This window comes from Vipera ursinii (assembly GCF_947247035.1).
Source record: "Vipera ursinii genome assembly, chromosome: 5".
NCBI classification, from domain to species: Eukaryota; Metazoa; Chordata; class Lepidosauria; order Squamata; family Viperidae; genus Vipera; species Vipera ursinii.
The window spans coordinates 23,462,429-23,478,840 of NC_139518.1; the positions used below are offsets into that span (position 1 = coordinate 23,462,429).

At 37.0% G+C, this 16,412-nt stretch overlaps 1 protein-coding gene across 2 annotated transcripts in view; it reads right to left on the reverse strand.

Annotated features, from left to right (window-relative positions):
• The window catches only part of KCNAB1 (potassium voltage-gated channel subfamily A regulatory beta subunit 1), a gene marked incomplete at its 3' end in the record, with an annotated part of 148,654 nt that overhangs the window by 61,519 nt on the left and 70,723 nt on the right, over nt 1–16,412 (reverse strand). For both annotated transcript variants that reach the window (XM_083364606.1, XM_083364605.1), the window contains exon 2: nt 7,270–7,313. In XM_083364606.1, coding sequence (XP_083220732.1) covers nt 7,270–7,313 — 44 coding nt within the window. The remainder of the gene's footprint in view (nt 1–7,269; nt 7,314–16,412) is intronic.

A 16,412-nucleotide genomic window follows, 5' to 3' on the forward strand; every position in this document is an offset into this window, starting at 1 on the left:
GGCCGAAGATGGACAGACAGAGGAGAAAGGTGCAGGAGGGGATCAAACTATAATCTCATTGGCTGATGCTGGAGAGCAGAGGGTGACGCGTGCTGCTTTAAAAAGAGCAAAACAAATAAAAGAACAAGACCAGCAGAAGATTATGGAATTTTCAAAGCGCACTTACAGCGAGGCAGTGGGAGGAGCGCGGCCCAAAGGAGGCAGGGCCATTGATGAGGTGCTCCAAAAGCTTCGGGGCGATAAGAATGGCGACTAAATTTTTGACTTGGAATGTTAATGGATTAAATTCGCCTCAGAAGAGAAAGAAAGTTTTTTTATATTTAAAACAATTTAAGACTGATGTTATATGTTTGCAAGAAACGCATATTAGGGCTATGGACCAAAAGTTTTTACTGAACTCAAGACTGGGTACGCAATTTGTTGCCTCTGCAATGAATAAGAAAAATGGAGTGGTTGTTTATATTAAAAGTGCTATAACAGCAAACTTAATTGAAGCAGATAAGCATGGAAGATACGTAATGATAGACTTGTTGCTAGAAGGCAAAAAAACGCTTTTAGTTGGACTGTATGCTCCTAATCAACAACAACAACAGGCTGACTTTTTTAGCTTACTTCACACAAAGCTTACTCAGTTGGATTACAAATCGTTTATTTTTATGGGGGATTGGAATGGCGTTTTGGACGTACAGATGGATAAGGCTGGTTTTTTTAAGCGTATTCCGTGTCATGCCAGGCTGCCTAAGTCTTTTTTTGAAATGAAGGATGATTTGGAATTGCGAGACATTTGGCGTGACACACACCCGCATGAAAAGGATTATACTTTTTTTTTCTGATAGACATCAATCTTTTTCTAGGATCGACTTTATTTTGCTGACTAATGATTTCTTTTCTAGGATTAAGAAGATAAAGATTTGTGCAAGAGCTATTTCTGACCATAGCCCAGTATGGTTAGAGATTAATAAGGATAACGGAGATAGGCGCTCGTGGCGCGTAAATGAGAATTTGTTTAGAAACCAGGAAAATGTGGAAGAGTGTAAACAGCGAATGAAGGATTTTTTTGAAATTAATATGAATAAGGATACTTCTATGGATATGGTCTGGGATGCTAGCAAGGCCTATATGAGAGGAGTGTTGATATATATGAGGGGGGAGGGGGGAGAGGGAGGGGGGAGGGAGAGGGGAGGGGGAGGGGGGATTGTTAAAGATAAACTGTATGTTAAAACTTTTTAATAAAAAAAAGGATTTTAGTTTCTTTCAAATTCAGCTTAAAATACTGCATTTGCCTACATATTACACAAATATATAAATAATTTTATAACAAATATACATTTTAAAATACATTTATTCCTGAAATATTCATAGTATAGGCCTAAAATAAAAATCATGCATTTTTTTGTAAATTGGGGGCAGTACTGCAAAATCCAAATAAATGAGGAATAAATGTAAATCTATAAATGTATTCAAGGATTCATGGATCAGATTAGTTTATTCTGACACATTGAATTCTCAAATAACCTTACTGTTATAATTGCAAATTAACTGCAAATCCAATATGTTTCCAAAAGCTGAATGACATTTTCAAAAAAGAAAAAAAATGTAACAAAAATCGTACTCTCAACCATGTAGACACAATCTATTCCCCTCTTTCTTTTGACTTAATGTATTTTGCAGAAAGATTTCATCAGAGTTCCAAAGGTGCTTTTTTTCAAGAAGCAACTGGACTTTCGTTGTTTTTCCTTGAAGATGTTTTGCTTCTCATCCAAGAAGCTTCTTCAGTTCTGACTGAATAATGGAGAATGAGAAGGATTCATACTCCCTGCAGTTATCTGGTTGTTAGCATTCTCTCTGAGAGTTCATTGAGGCCACTTGGAGGTTGACCTTTGCCCTCAGGGTCCTCCAAGTGGCCTCAACGACTCTCAGAAAGAATGCAAGGAATATAAATTCTTACGTTCCCCACCACTCACCCAGAACTGAAGAAGCTTATTGGAAGAGATGCAAAACATACTCAAGGAAAAACAAAGAAAGTCCAGTTGCCTCTTGAAAAAAGCACCTTTGGGATAATTTATTTATTTTATTTTAATTCCATTTATATCCTGCCCTTCTCCGAAGACTCAGGGCGGCTTACAAGCTTAGCAGTAGCCTTCATTCTATGTATATGCCTGCTTATTAGGGCTTTCACACACACACCCCAAGCGGCATTATTACAAAGTCAGCTTAATTGCCCCCAACAATCTGGGTCCTCATCATGGCCCGGTTGATTGAGAATGTCCATAGATTTCAGCAGAAACCATAACATTGATTCAAACTGCTGGGTATAATAGAAAAAAAAAGTGGGGGGGGGAGATTGCACTTCATTCCCTCCCCGTGTTCTGCATATTCTTATAGCCTAACTACCCAAAGTGCATGACTCAGAATCTGGGGGTGGGGAACAATGTACTGAGGTAGTTTGTAATCATTAATGGATTAAGCATTGATTCCTTGGAGCAGCACATGTAGCAAACAGTTTCCAAATATCAAATGTTTTGAAGCTTGCTGTTAAATATGTTGTTACTGAAACATTTTGGACTTAGATACCACTGTAAACATTCAGTGCTTCCAATTTATTACCAGCTGAAAGAGATGAAAAAGCCAATTAAATTTCTCACTCAAAGAGCTGTCAGAAGAAGATCCTATGTACATTTCTCCTTAGTGATCCAGTTTTACAGTATTTCCAAGGGGATTCTTAACATTCAAGACCACCCAGGGAAATGCCACAAAGTTATATTTATAATAACTTTGTGGCAAGCAGCCATGCATTTTATTTCCGAAGCTGGGATTATACAAAAGAAATGCCTATTTTGGCCTATGTGAATGAAATGTATTTTATAAAAAAAAAAACATTAAAAGATGGAATAGCATTACCTAACCAGATGGGATTTTTGTAAAGGCAGCAAAAAGTACAAATAATTATTTCTTATATAATGAACCACTGCTGATGTTGTGGTAATGGCTCAATATCTCAAACATATTGAGAAAGACAACAAACTGCAAATAAATATATTTACTAAGCTTTAATGATTATGCATAGAAAATTAAGTTTCCCAATAAACCATCTCCAAAATTTTCAGCTACCATAATAATTCTAGATTTTCAGAACTGACATGATACATCAGCTTCAATCTTATTTTAAATGTTTCCAACAAAGACAAAAATTTAAGATTTGTAATCAAAATCCTTGTAAAACAGCCTTTCCCAAAGTAAATTTCCCCTCACATATTAGGCTTCAATTCCAAGAATTCCCAGGCAGCACAATATTTGGTAATGCTGATTAGGGACTCTAGTAACCTAAAGGAATTTGAAATGTAACAAAGCATATAAAAATTTAAAATAGTAAAAATATATAAATCATATAAGTCATGTCCATAGGTAGTAGAGTAATTCCATCATGAAAGGTCATCTGTCATGAAACCAATATATATTGTATATATAATCTGTGGGCGGCAGTAAATTCAGAAAAATGATTGAAGCTGGTGTAGATAGACTCAGAAAGGCATGCTAGGTGAAACAAGGAAATAACTTGGATGCTAGAAACCTGGGTGCCTAGAGTAATAATCAGCCAAAGGCAGAAGAGAGGAATTGGCAATCTAGATATTGAAGGGATGAATGGCTTTCAGCTTTTTAAAATCAATTCTCAACAGTAAAGGAACCAGCAGTTAGGAAATACTGTACACTACAGATTAGCTCGGAAGAGTAATAAAAGTCGTAGAAAAGGTATTGACTAGTGTATTTATATCTACAAATATCAAAATGATACAGGCAGGCAATGGTTTTCCCTGTGACATTTTAATGTTTAATGGTTTCTCTGGAACAATGAGTAGAACACAGAAAAGGTCTGTATGCCTATGAAAGAAAAACGCTTGTGGTGATGAAGAAGAGTGAAAAGCATCTAAGACATTTTTGTGTTGGAGAGCTGTTCTGCTTAGCAAGATTGAACATAAAGACAGCTTTCGTACCATTTTGTCCAGTGAATCAAGTGCATGCAGCATTGGCTAGCTAGCTTATTCCCAAATACCAAAACAGAATAATTCATTTATTTTGGTATAATCAAAAGTCCACCCACTTATAATAAAGAGGGCAACGAATGATTATTAGACATTTGCACCACTTGTTACAGAGATGTGGTCATTAACAGCAAAGATAGGGAGCTCTGCAAAATTCAGGTAAAATGGGCCATGATTTAGGTGGTAAGTAGCTGAAGCTTCTGTGCTAGGTGTTATGTATGGGGTGTGAGCAGCAGCTCTGCAGGTACCACCAGGTGGCGCTGTATTGCAGCCAGATTGGCTGAAAGGTTTTCGGCGGGAGATACGGATGGATGGATTGGCCAGAGTGTCACCTAGCTAGGTATATAAGGGGTCCAAGTAACCCCCTTTGTTCAGTACGCGCCTACCACTAATAAAGAGCTGACATGCGGTACTCATCTATTCATTCATTGCCATGTGGTCCACAACCCACTACACAATACTAGGAATTAAGAATTTTTCTCTAATTTATAACTCCTCAGTAAGAATAGTGACTACCACATACTCTGAGTTGACTTACTAGCTAGAAAATCATTTAAATAAATAAAGAATTTATGAACAAACAAGTTCCAATAATAATTCGGTGGACTGACTCATTCTGATCAAAACTATGTGATAAATTTCTTCAAGATAAATCTGATTTCAGGCTCTATAAAGCTTTGGGAACTGTCAGATTTGATTATTACATTTTGCTGTCATCTATGGGTTCCACAGCTCTGAAGTGCTTATGTCTCATAGCAACACAGTAAGATGTGCAAATTGTGCCAGATTCCTCATCACCAGAGAAGGATTGCATAAACAGCCCCATATTTTAGGAGTAAGAGTGTCAAAGTCGTCTTTAATTTAAATGCAGTAAGTAAACATTACAGATATATTTCTGATTAGAACTTGCAAAGATCTTCATCTTGGAAGCTACTATATGTAAAAGATGAAAAATGATAAAAATCCCCTCAAGTGAAGCTCAAACTACTAGTGACAACATGGACACATTTGTGTAGTTTTCTCAGTAATTCTAGGAGACAGTTTTGAAATCATCAGAAGTCATGTTGAAAGTTTGAGTTGAAAGAGATTTTACTCCAACTTCCATAATATAATTCCTCCCAGGGTGGGTTAGAGTAAAATGAGAATATAACAATAAAGTATGTTCAACTGAATAGAAATGCAGAAGATTATATTAGCTGACAGAAGAGGGGGATAGACAAAGAAAATATCTGAATTTGCTCTGCCTGGATTCTTCTTTCTCACACTGTGAATCATTCACTCACTCATTCATTCATTCACTCATTCATTCATTCATTCATTCATTCCCCATATTTACATATAAGAATTCAATGAATGAATTTAAATGAATTTTACTATGTTACATTCATATCTCATACAAGGTTGGCAACACTTATACTAGGTACTCTCTGAGTTGGTTATTTGCTTGCAGATGTTTCATTATCCAACTAACTTCATCACTGCTAGTGAGTGTGGGGCTTGTTCCCTGTTTATATACAGTAGCTTGTCCTGCCAGTTTTGGCAGGGGTGTTGTTTTGGGTGTGTGGTTTTCTTCTTGGTAGTTCCTTTTGGGGGGGGGTGTATGGTTTTCTGCTTGATTATTTGTCTGATATTAATCCCTGTTTATCTTGATGTAGGCTGTTAAAAAGATGTATTCTGATATTGTTTCCTGCTTAGCTTTTTTATTGTCTCTTTTGAATGATTTGTAAATCTGTCTATTAAAGATTGATTTGTCTGAATACCTAGTTTCCAAGAATCCCCTAGTGTTTTTGGATTTAGCTTGGCCTAGGATGCTCATGGTTTCCCAGTTAAAAGTATGGTTGAGTCTGTCCATATGTTATGAGACTGAAGAGTTTTCATTGTGTCTTCTGACTGCTAGCTGGTCTTCACAGATATACTGTTAGTCCTCTGTCTTTCTGTCCCACATCATGACTCTTATAGTCCTTACACTATATGTTGCAGATGACTATTTCTTCTTGGGCTACTGGATCTTTTAATTTACTTAAGATATTTGGAGGCTTTAGTTGATACTATGGCTGTGGGGAGCAGATACATGTTTGTCCTACATTAATAGCATTGCTACAATGTGAAATTTAATTTTAAAACTATTTTCTTGGTATGTTACTTTGAACTGTTCAAAGAATAAATCACAATCTAGCACTTCAAATATTTATTGGGAATAAAACTTTTAGAATGTCTAGATACTATAGTCAAGCCACACTGGAAATTGTGGCCCCAACCTATTTTGAAGGTACCACACGAGAGGCTGGGATAGGCCTTGAATGTTCTATTAACCTTTCTTTCTCTCCAAATCTTTTGTGACTTGTTTTCTCACATTTAAATTTATAGGTAATAGGATTGCTTTTCAAATTACTCTTGTTTTCATTTGTGAGAAGGTGCATCTGTTTAGAATTTCTGAACATTATGATCATTGCAGGACAAATCATACATTCAATGCATTATAATACTGAATGGCAAGAAAAAAAGAATCAGCTGAATCTGCAAATAAATGAAGATGATAGGTATACAAAAATGAAGGAGGATATGTACTCCTTAGGAACATTCCCCTTTAGGAGATAATTTCTGTCTATAGAACAGTTTTGTAGAAGTATGAAGCTGATTTCATTTCAGATAAAGCATTCTGCATGCACCCAAATCAAATTAAATATTGAATATACATATGGGTCTGACTACCAAAATGTTAAATTTGTTATCTATTCAGGCACTCCTTGAAATGCATTTAACTATTCAATTTATTTTGCGTTTCTTCTTGAAGAGTATTCATGTGATGAATTATAGTGCCTGTCTTTTCCAAATCAATATAGGTGGCTTGGGAATAATGAAAATTGTAGTCCAACCTATGGAGAAGCCAGCAGGCTGTATCTAAGCTATAAATGGTCAAACTTCCTAGCTCCCAACATAGGAAAACAGGTGAAATCTTTTCACTGAAAGCTATAGAAGTACAATAGTTAAGAACTCATCTTACTACTGTGACACCTTGAAACACAAACGCAGTGAACATGCCTATAGTATAATATCGTCACAAGTCTATTTTGATTGTCTAAGAGGGAAATGCAACACCAGTATAATTTTGTATAAAAATAATTGTCACTGTATTTTATTCATTTACTTATTTGGCATTAATATCAACAAAGTTATGCAAATTAACCAGTATCTACAACAAATACACACAGAGACATAACATACTCACCGAGGCCCAAACAAGAAACTCTTAATCCAGATTTCCCAAGGTTTCTAGAATTAAAATAAGAGTATAATTAGCATCAAACACCAAATCAATCCAGCAAAAAACTGTTATCTCAACTTGTTACCTACCATTTTTCAATTATATGCAAATGATAGTCTGTGCTAATCATGTGTATCCAAATATAGAGCCCTGTGGCTCTACCTATTATGAAAAGCTTCTGGCTGGCTGCAGTTTCCCAATGCACACATCCAGATGTATAAGCAACAGCAGGTGGGGAAGCAGGAGGGGACCAACACAACATATAGATTTCTCATACCTCATTCTCTGAAAAGATGGTTCACATTCATTCTGGCAAGGAAGTATCTTTCATGTGTTATTTACTTATGAAATATATTTCTGTTGCCTATTAACAGTCTTCTCTGAGCAATTTATAAGCAAATGAAGACACAATCAATACTTTATGTTAAGCTACAGTATGGTTTGTTTGGAGCTGTGGCAGCACAGTGGTTAGAATGCAGTATTGCAGGCTAACTCACTGCTCACTGCCAGGAGTTTGATTCCTTCAATCCTGACAGCTCAAGGTTGACTCAGCTTTCCATTCCTTTGAGGCTGGTAAAATGAGGACCCAAATTATTGGGGATAATATGCTGACTCTGTAAACCACTTAGAGAGGTCTATAAAGCACTATGAAGTGGTATATAAGTCTTAAGTTCTATCGCTATTGCTTAGACTGGATTAACAAATTGCATGAACCCTGTTAATGCTGTTTGTAAACCATGATTTATGGTTTAGTATCTACGTGAATTAGATATTAATTGCAAGCTTACTCAGCCTATATGACAGTGGAGAGGAAGTATGTGACACAGCATCTGCCAGCAATTTGGATGAAAAGTAGGTAGGCTTTTTTGGGGGGGGGGGTTGTGTTTTTTGGAATGCTGTGATTTAATTTGCTAAAATAAAGGCTTTCCCCTGAAACTAATCAGAAGGAATCAATTACAGTTGCTCCAGGTCTTATTATTCTACTATTTTCCTGCATGTGAAAAATAGTCTCTCTTTCTTTGTAGAACATAGGAAACTGTGTTGGATGTTGGCTATGCAGCATACCTTAGGCTATGCATGGGAACATTCAAACCTCTTGTGAACTGTAATATTAATTAATTTGGAACTCTCTGCCCCGTCTCTTGTTTAATGGAGACTTTGGGACAGTAATGAGTTATTGGTAGAAGACTAGCAACATCTTATGATCTACTGGGAGCATTACACCGTCTTTTGCACAATCAAGGAGCTCTTTTCCATAATCCAAACAGCTTTGTATTTATCTCCTTCCCTATTGAAAGTGTGCATTTTTAATATTTTAAGTTAAAATATTGTTATATTTTACCTTTTTTTTTAAAAAAAAAGTTTAATTTTGGTTATATCCTGTGAGCTCCTATTTCTCCCAAGGAAGCACTGAATCCTCCAGCTGAGCATAGGCTGCATTATAATATTTCTTTCTTTTTTTGCCTCTGTGTTCTTTAATCACCAGAAAGACAGCACAGGGAGAGACAACTCTTACACAAGCACTGGAAAGTAGGGAAGAATGCTTCCTGAAAAATATGTGATAGCACTTTATGAAGCAAGCTACTACCCCAAAGCAGGAGCTTTGCCAGGTGAAAAGACCCAAAGGTTTGTAGATAAGAAATATCTCCTGTTTTCTACTCTACAGCAGGGGTGTCAAACTGGCGGCCTGCAGGCCAGATGCATCACGCAGAGACCATGCCCAACCTGGCTCCCCAAAGGCAAAAAACATTGAGATATCTCATGATACATCACATGATGCGATTGAGTTTGACATCCATGCTCTACAGCATCAGGTGAGTCTACTACATGGCATTATAAAAATATGAAGGCCAAAAATGACAAACTGCCAGATATTCATGAGAGCCAATTTGGTTTAATGGTTTAAAGGCACCATATTAGAAACTAGGAGACTGTGAGTTCTAGTTCTATCTCAGTCATGAAACCAGCTGAGTGACCTTGGGCCAGTCACTTTCTTGAAGCCCAACCCACCTCACAGGGTTTTGTTATGGGGAAAATAGGAGGAGGAAGGACTATTAGGTATGTCCACTGGGTTGAATTATTTATAAAAATAATAAAGATGGAATTAAAAATGTAAAATATAAAAAAAATCTATTCTCCAATTATATGAAAGGCAAGAAGTTGGGCAATCCAAGATCAATATATGCAAAAGATAATGAATGTCCCTTCAATTCAGCTTGTTTTCTGCAGTCTTTTTCGTTCTTTATTGAATGCTGAGAAGAAAACGTCTTCAAGGAAAGTAATTAGCCTCTATGGGATGGATCCAATGCCATTAACCTGCAGATGCATTTCATTCTTAAGAACAGGATCCTTTTATTTATACTGATAGTTAATAGAAAGTTTACTGTGCTTAAGAAAACGTTGCTGCCAATGACTCTGAGCATTCACAAGTAAACATTATTAAGAAGAATAAAACAATATACTGTAATGGCAAACAAGAGCAAGCAATAAAAGACAGCAAAACAGACAAGAGCAAAACCAATCCTGCACCACTTAAAAGGACCTTCAGTCATCCTCCCCCAAAACCTGAACAAAGAACCATGTCTTCAAGCCCTTTGCAAGACTAGCAGTGTAGGGGCCAATTAGATCTCATGGAGGGATCTCGTTCCATCCTCCAGAGAGATGGAAATACAATAGAAACCATGTCAGAAAGCTAAACTGTTAAGTGGGAAGCTTAATGTTCACCTCTTGCTTGGACTGGTCAGGATTAGAATAGCAGTACAAAAGGAGATTAAAAGGGAAGGTCTTGGCCCACTTGATCTGGAGCTGTTGCAAGTCTCTATAGGCAATATGCTCATGGTCTGACATAGTAAACAGTGATTTCATATATTTTTTTATATCCATGTTAGCCCACATTATGAATCTAAAATGGATATATCAACACTACCAATGATACAAGCACAACTCCTTTTGAATGTGTGGGGCAAAGCTTGTGGTGCAATGGCACATTCACTATATTGATGAAATTCTACAGATCACTTTTGAATGTACTAATCCCTGCAATGAGCATGAAGTCAAGCTATACTGAACTGACCTTTAAATTTTTTCAACAAAGCAGATAATTGCTAGCTTGGTCAAAGAACACAAAGAGAAATATTAAGTTTATAATTATATGGGAACAATAGCATTAAAATATACAACTTAAGGGAGCCAATCAAAATATTTAAGATTCTAAAGGTCAAAGCTAGAGCCTTGAAACCATTCCAAAACAAACAAGCAGTTAAAAATAATGGAATTATTTTGCTATTTGGGGTTGGTCTTAGGGACTGAGAGAGGAAGAGGGAGAAAGAAAAACAGAGTATAAAGTTTAATTTCATTAAGAGATATTTACAGGCAGAGAGATGTATAGAAGAGTCGTCAGTAAACCAATCTGAATCCTAACCAAGGTTCCAGAGAATAAAATAAGAAACTACAAAATCCCCTGCACGGATTGCCCCTGTGACTATGTAGGACAGATGGGGAAGAAGCTAACCACCAGACTGCAAGAACACAGTCAGATGAGGAGACCCAAATTCATTGGCAGCCTACACTGCAATGAACAAGAACACACATTCAATTTTGCAGCTACTAAGACTGTTGGATGAGCAGGCACAAAAACAGCCAGGGAAGTAATTGAAGCCTGGGAAACTGGCCCCTCATTAGCCAACAGGAGTGTTGATTTACCACCAACCTATCAAGTATTTAGAAGGGCTGAGCAGCACTAGCAAATGGCAGCCAACAACTTAAAAGCCAGCCCATCAACATACTCAATCAACATCTAAAAAGCCACATACAAAAGGCACTATAAATAACACAGACAGAACAGCACACACTGCTAGAGAGAAGTTCCCCGAGGATGGACCATCCGTCCTTCCATCCTTCTGACCCTGACACAAGGGAGTGGCAGCAAACAACAAGAAGTAGAAGTAGTCTACAAATACACAAAACAGAAATTCCCTCCCCCCAAAAATAATAAACCCAAATACTAATGTGCAAAAAATATTCCCATCAGGAAACACAAAATTCTTGGGAAACACTCATTTGGGTTTTGTTATAAACCCCTAACTGCAAGAGCTTATATTGACTGTTATGCTGCGGTGGAAGTCAACCAAATTGGGAATTTATGCTTCAAATCAGTACCAAGTATAGTTTCATAAAGGACATACGCAGTGCTTTTTTTGTAAAAGAAAAAGGTGCCGGAACTCACACATGTCATACAACCCGCCTTGCCTACCCTACAAGGTTCCATCCAAAAAAGGTGCCGGAACTCCGTTCTGAGCGTTCTATGAGAAAAAAAGCCCTGGACATACGGATAGACCAATGAGATATTCTTATGAAAATTGGTGTTTTATGAGGATTGGAATGGAGTGATTTCCCCACAAATAGACTTTGGAGAAAAATATTAAAATTACAAAGCGTAAATGAACAAAGGTTGTTTTTTGTTAGTGGCTTGACAGTGTCGAGCTTGTTGGCATGAAAGCATACATATTTTTCTAAAAGGCATAGAGCCTTTTCAGGAATAGATATGATTTGGATTTTGAGGAATTTGGCTATCTAAGTTTATAAAGTAGAGATATTAGCAAATACTTTTTCAGATCATAATCCAGTAAGTGGTTTATAAAAGAATGCTTAGACCTTTCAGATGAAAGTTAAATGAAATGCTATTACCGAAAGAACCAATATTGGAGGACTGTAAAAGAGGTTTTCTTTTTCTTTTTCCTTTTTTGAAAATAATGTAGATAAAGGTACTGATATAAGAATAGTTTGAGATGTCAGTAAAGCTTTCATTAGAGGTCTTGATATAATATAACAGTGAGCTCAGAACAACAGGAAAAAATACAAACTATTTTGGATGAGATAAAAAGAAAAAGAAGAATAAATGATATTTCCAGAGAAGATAAATGTTTCTTAACAAATTAAGCTTCTGCAGTGACAATTATCTATGTTAACAATAAGAGATATAGAAACAAAAATGAATTAGGCAAAGCAAAAAAATGAGTTTGCAAACAACCCAGGGAAATGGTTGGAGAAAAGAAAAAGAAAAGAAAATGATATTAAACTTACAAGAGCAGGTATGATATTAACAGATAATGTGATCATGCAAAAAGTGTTTCATCAATATTACTCAAAATTATACAAAGGACAATGATTAGTGATTAATTTCTATTAAGGAATCCAGATGTACCCTGAAACTCAGAAAATCACTAGGCAGTATTTGTAAAATTCTAGGCTGGGGAAGTTTGGCCTAAACCATTGTCTTTCATGGACTTTTTTTTTCTTCTAACTATAGAAATGGTGAAGATCTACCAAAGCTCCATCTACTTTCTGCTCTTGGTAACTGCAAAGAATTGCATTCAAACTGTAATTCCCAACATATTGAATCATCATCATCATTTTAGCCATTGTCTATACCAGGGGTGTCAAACTGCCAGCCCACGGGCCGGACGCATCACTGGGAAACCACGCCCATCCCATTGCCGGCAATGGCGAAAAAGCTCCCATACGTTGTGCAACGTTGCGAGTTTGAGATGTCTGGTCTATACACTGCAGGATGAAGACCTCCTCCGCATGTTTTCAATCAACACGCTCCTGAGGTTTTTTTTGCCAATTGGGCCCGCAATACTTGCGGATGTTGTTGATCTACCTTGTTTTAAGTCTTCTTTGTGGATCCTTTTTATCAAGTGGGATCCATTCTATGACTGCCTTGGTCCACCTGCCATCAGTTCTTCTTGCTATGTGACCAGCCTATTTCCATTTCCATTCTTTTATTCTCTGGATGATATTGTGTACTTTCCTTTGTCCTCTGATCCAGGTGCAGGTCTTTCTATCTTATCTTCTAATGCTAAGCATATATCTTGTCCATGGCTCTTTGTGCCACTCTTAGCTTTTGTACTGATTGTGAGATTAGTGTCCATGTTTCACTGCATACATTAAAGCAGGTAGCACACACTGATCGAAAATTTTTCTCTTCAGGTATAGGGGGAAGTTGTTCTTGAAAAATATGCTTAACATGCAGTTCCATTCTTTTTATCACCTTCCATTGAGATCAATTGGCCAAGGTATTTGTATATGTATATGTATATATATTTCTTTAATGAATTTATTAAACATAACCTGGCTCTGTTTCAGGTTTATTTTTAAGCCAAATTGCTCTCCTGCTTTATGCAACTCTTTTATGTGTCTCTATAGCTTTTCTGGGTCTTGTGAGAAGAGAACAACATCATCCACAAATCTTAAGTGATTTAAATAGGTGCCACTGATTTTTATTCCATCTTGAATCAACATATTGAATGTAGAGAAAAAAATCACAAAATATAAAGGCCTGTAAATAGAAGTAGAACGGCTGTGGCAAAAGAAAGCAAAGATAATACTAATAGTGATAGGTGCCTTGGGTGCAATCCTAAAACATCTGAAGCACCACTAGAACAGCACTGACATTGACAAGATCACCATCAGTCATCTGAAAAACACAGCTTCACCATCAGTCATCTGTAAAACACAGCTTTATCTGGAACAGCTTACATCCTGCAGCAATTCCTTTAACATCGTGAAATAACAATATTTGCCCATCAATAGGTGGACAAAAATGCCAAACCCAGTCTGAACATCTGGACGACTGTGCAACCAACCATGATAATACCTTCCGAAATTTTAACAAGTATCTTCTAAGCAGGTGCACAATAGAATCAGAGAAGATACCATCAGGAACAAAGACTGAATTTTACACCTTAAATTTGGAAGGATTTTCAAAGCTAATATAAAAAAAATCACCAAAAACCAAGTGGATCACTGATCATTGAAATGCCTTCAAAGATCAGGCAAGCTTCATCTGCTTTGAAACAAAATTCCATAACCTGAGTATTGACATGGAAAATGTTCTAGCATGGATTCCCACAAAAATAATTTGGTGGTAGACATAAAAAGGACAAGACCACTTGGAAATGGTTTCTTGTTTAATCTGTGTTTGAGGCAGTAGCGTCTAACAGCTTGACTTGTTCATTTCTGCCCATTATGCAGACAGTTAAAGACTTAGATAATGAGAAGGTAGCTGATGGGAATCTTTTGGCATACTTTGGCATGCATCTGAGTTCTTAATAGAACATGAGCTGATTCCACATTAGCAGATGGCATCCTTTTCTGTATTTTTAAAGCAGAGCTTTTTCCAGCAGACTGTTAATTACATCAACAAGCTAAATGCATTAACACTTGTTTGTTATGTGACTGTCACACTTTTTAAATGGAAAAACAGGCATAGCATTGTAGAAGCTGATAAACATTCTTGTTTAGAGTTCTTTGTCACCTTCTGCCTCCTTCTACTTCTCTTTCTCTCCCTCTCCTTCCTTCCTTCTCTCTCTCTTTCTCTCTCTCTCATTTCTTTGATAATTTATAGCCATATTGACGACAACCAATTAGAGTTTTAATATGTTTTGGCTTCATCCATTCATGCCTTTGTGCTTCTGCACATTTCTGCTTTGTGCTTCCAACAGATGGTTATGTGGGTGGGTGAAGCACCTGAATTTTGCCTTTCTGCTTAGCCTCATGAGGGACAGCTTGCTTAAATTTGGTGCTTCAGATTAAATATATTCATTGAGTACAGCGTTCAGAGATTACCCATGCATTTCTTGCCATAGGGGTTCTAGGTATAAAACCTGATATTTTAGCTATATCCAGGAATTCTTTAGAGTCCTCGTTGCTTTGAACTGCATGACATTGATTATTGCAGTCATTTACTTTCAAGGTTTAAGAGCTATTATTGTTCTGTTGCAGTTCTGTTGCAGTACTGAGAGAAGGGAAGATTAATCCTTACCAGAAACACAAGACACGCTGAGAAGATCCTTGGATCTCAGCCACTGTTCTGGACAGCTATACAAAGGATGTTAATTGTCAGCTAAAGGTGAACCTTTTCAAATCTTCGATTTGCATCTTTAAACCTTTTCTCAAAGTATATATGCAGTGCAACTGAAGCACAGCCATTAAAAATAGTAGTTTTTCCCATCAGATTCCTTTTTTTAAAAAAAAGTCTTCACCTGTCTTTACTAGGTTATCTTTTAAAAACAAATTCATATAAAATTTACAAATATTTTTATATATCTTCTACTACCTCATACATTTTAAATGGTTTTTGGCTAGCAATTTATACACACACACACCCTCAGGGGCGGGGAGGGGCACAAAAAATCTTTTCTGCAATCCAAAGGTGTCTTTTTTATTTTTAACCAATATGACAGCTGTAGCTAAGTAAAATGGGAGAATATTTACCAGTTGGCATAAATACTGTTCAACTTCTTTTGGCTTAGTAGGAACCTGTCTAACATTGTAACTGTTTAACCTGTTTGCTTACAAATAATCTGAATGTGTTGCTGAGACATGAAAATGATCGCCTTCTATAGTATCACTCAAAATATCTTTAAAGTACGTCATTTTGCTGTTCCTTCTTGAACTCTTAAATTCGGAAATGAGTAACTGGAGACATCAGAAAGGAGAAGTCTGTATTATGTCATGGGAAATATTCATGCTGCAGCTTTCCCTAACCTTCACCTACACATCTATTAAATTTTATTTTTCAAAATTTGCAGCCAGGCTCCTCAAAGCCTTCTGAGATCTTAATGTGCCAAAGCTATTCCAAATAAAGCAATACTGCCTGTGATTTGAGGGTCCTTCTGGATTCACAACTCCTGCTCAAGGAGCTGGTGGCTAGGAGAGTCTTTGCTCAACTTCATCTTGTGTATCAGTTATGTCCTTTCCTGGACTGAGAAGCTCTTCTTTCAGTCACACATAGCTTGATCATCTTCTGTAAAGACTATTGTAGGGCAATGTACATGGGGCTACCCTTGAAGAGTATCTGGAAGCTGCACCTGGGGCAGAATGAGGGGGCATGAGCCATGGGTCTTGGGCGCCCCTAAGGTTTCACATATAGCACCTCTGCTACGCAAGCTGCATTGGAAGCCAGCTTCTGGGTCCAATTCAAGGTGTTGGTTATCACTTTTAAAGCCCTTCATTGCATAGGACCAGGTTACCTGAGGAACCATCTTGTCCCAATTATATTGTCCCATCCCACCTAATCAGGCAGAAAGGGTATGTTGCAGATC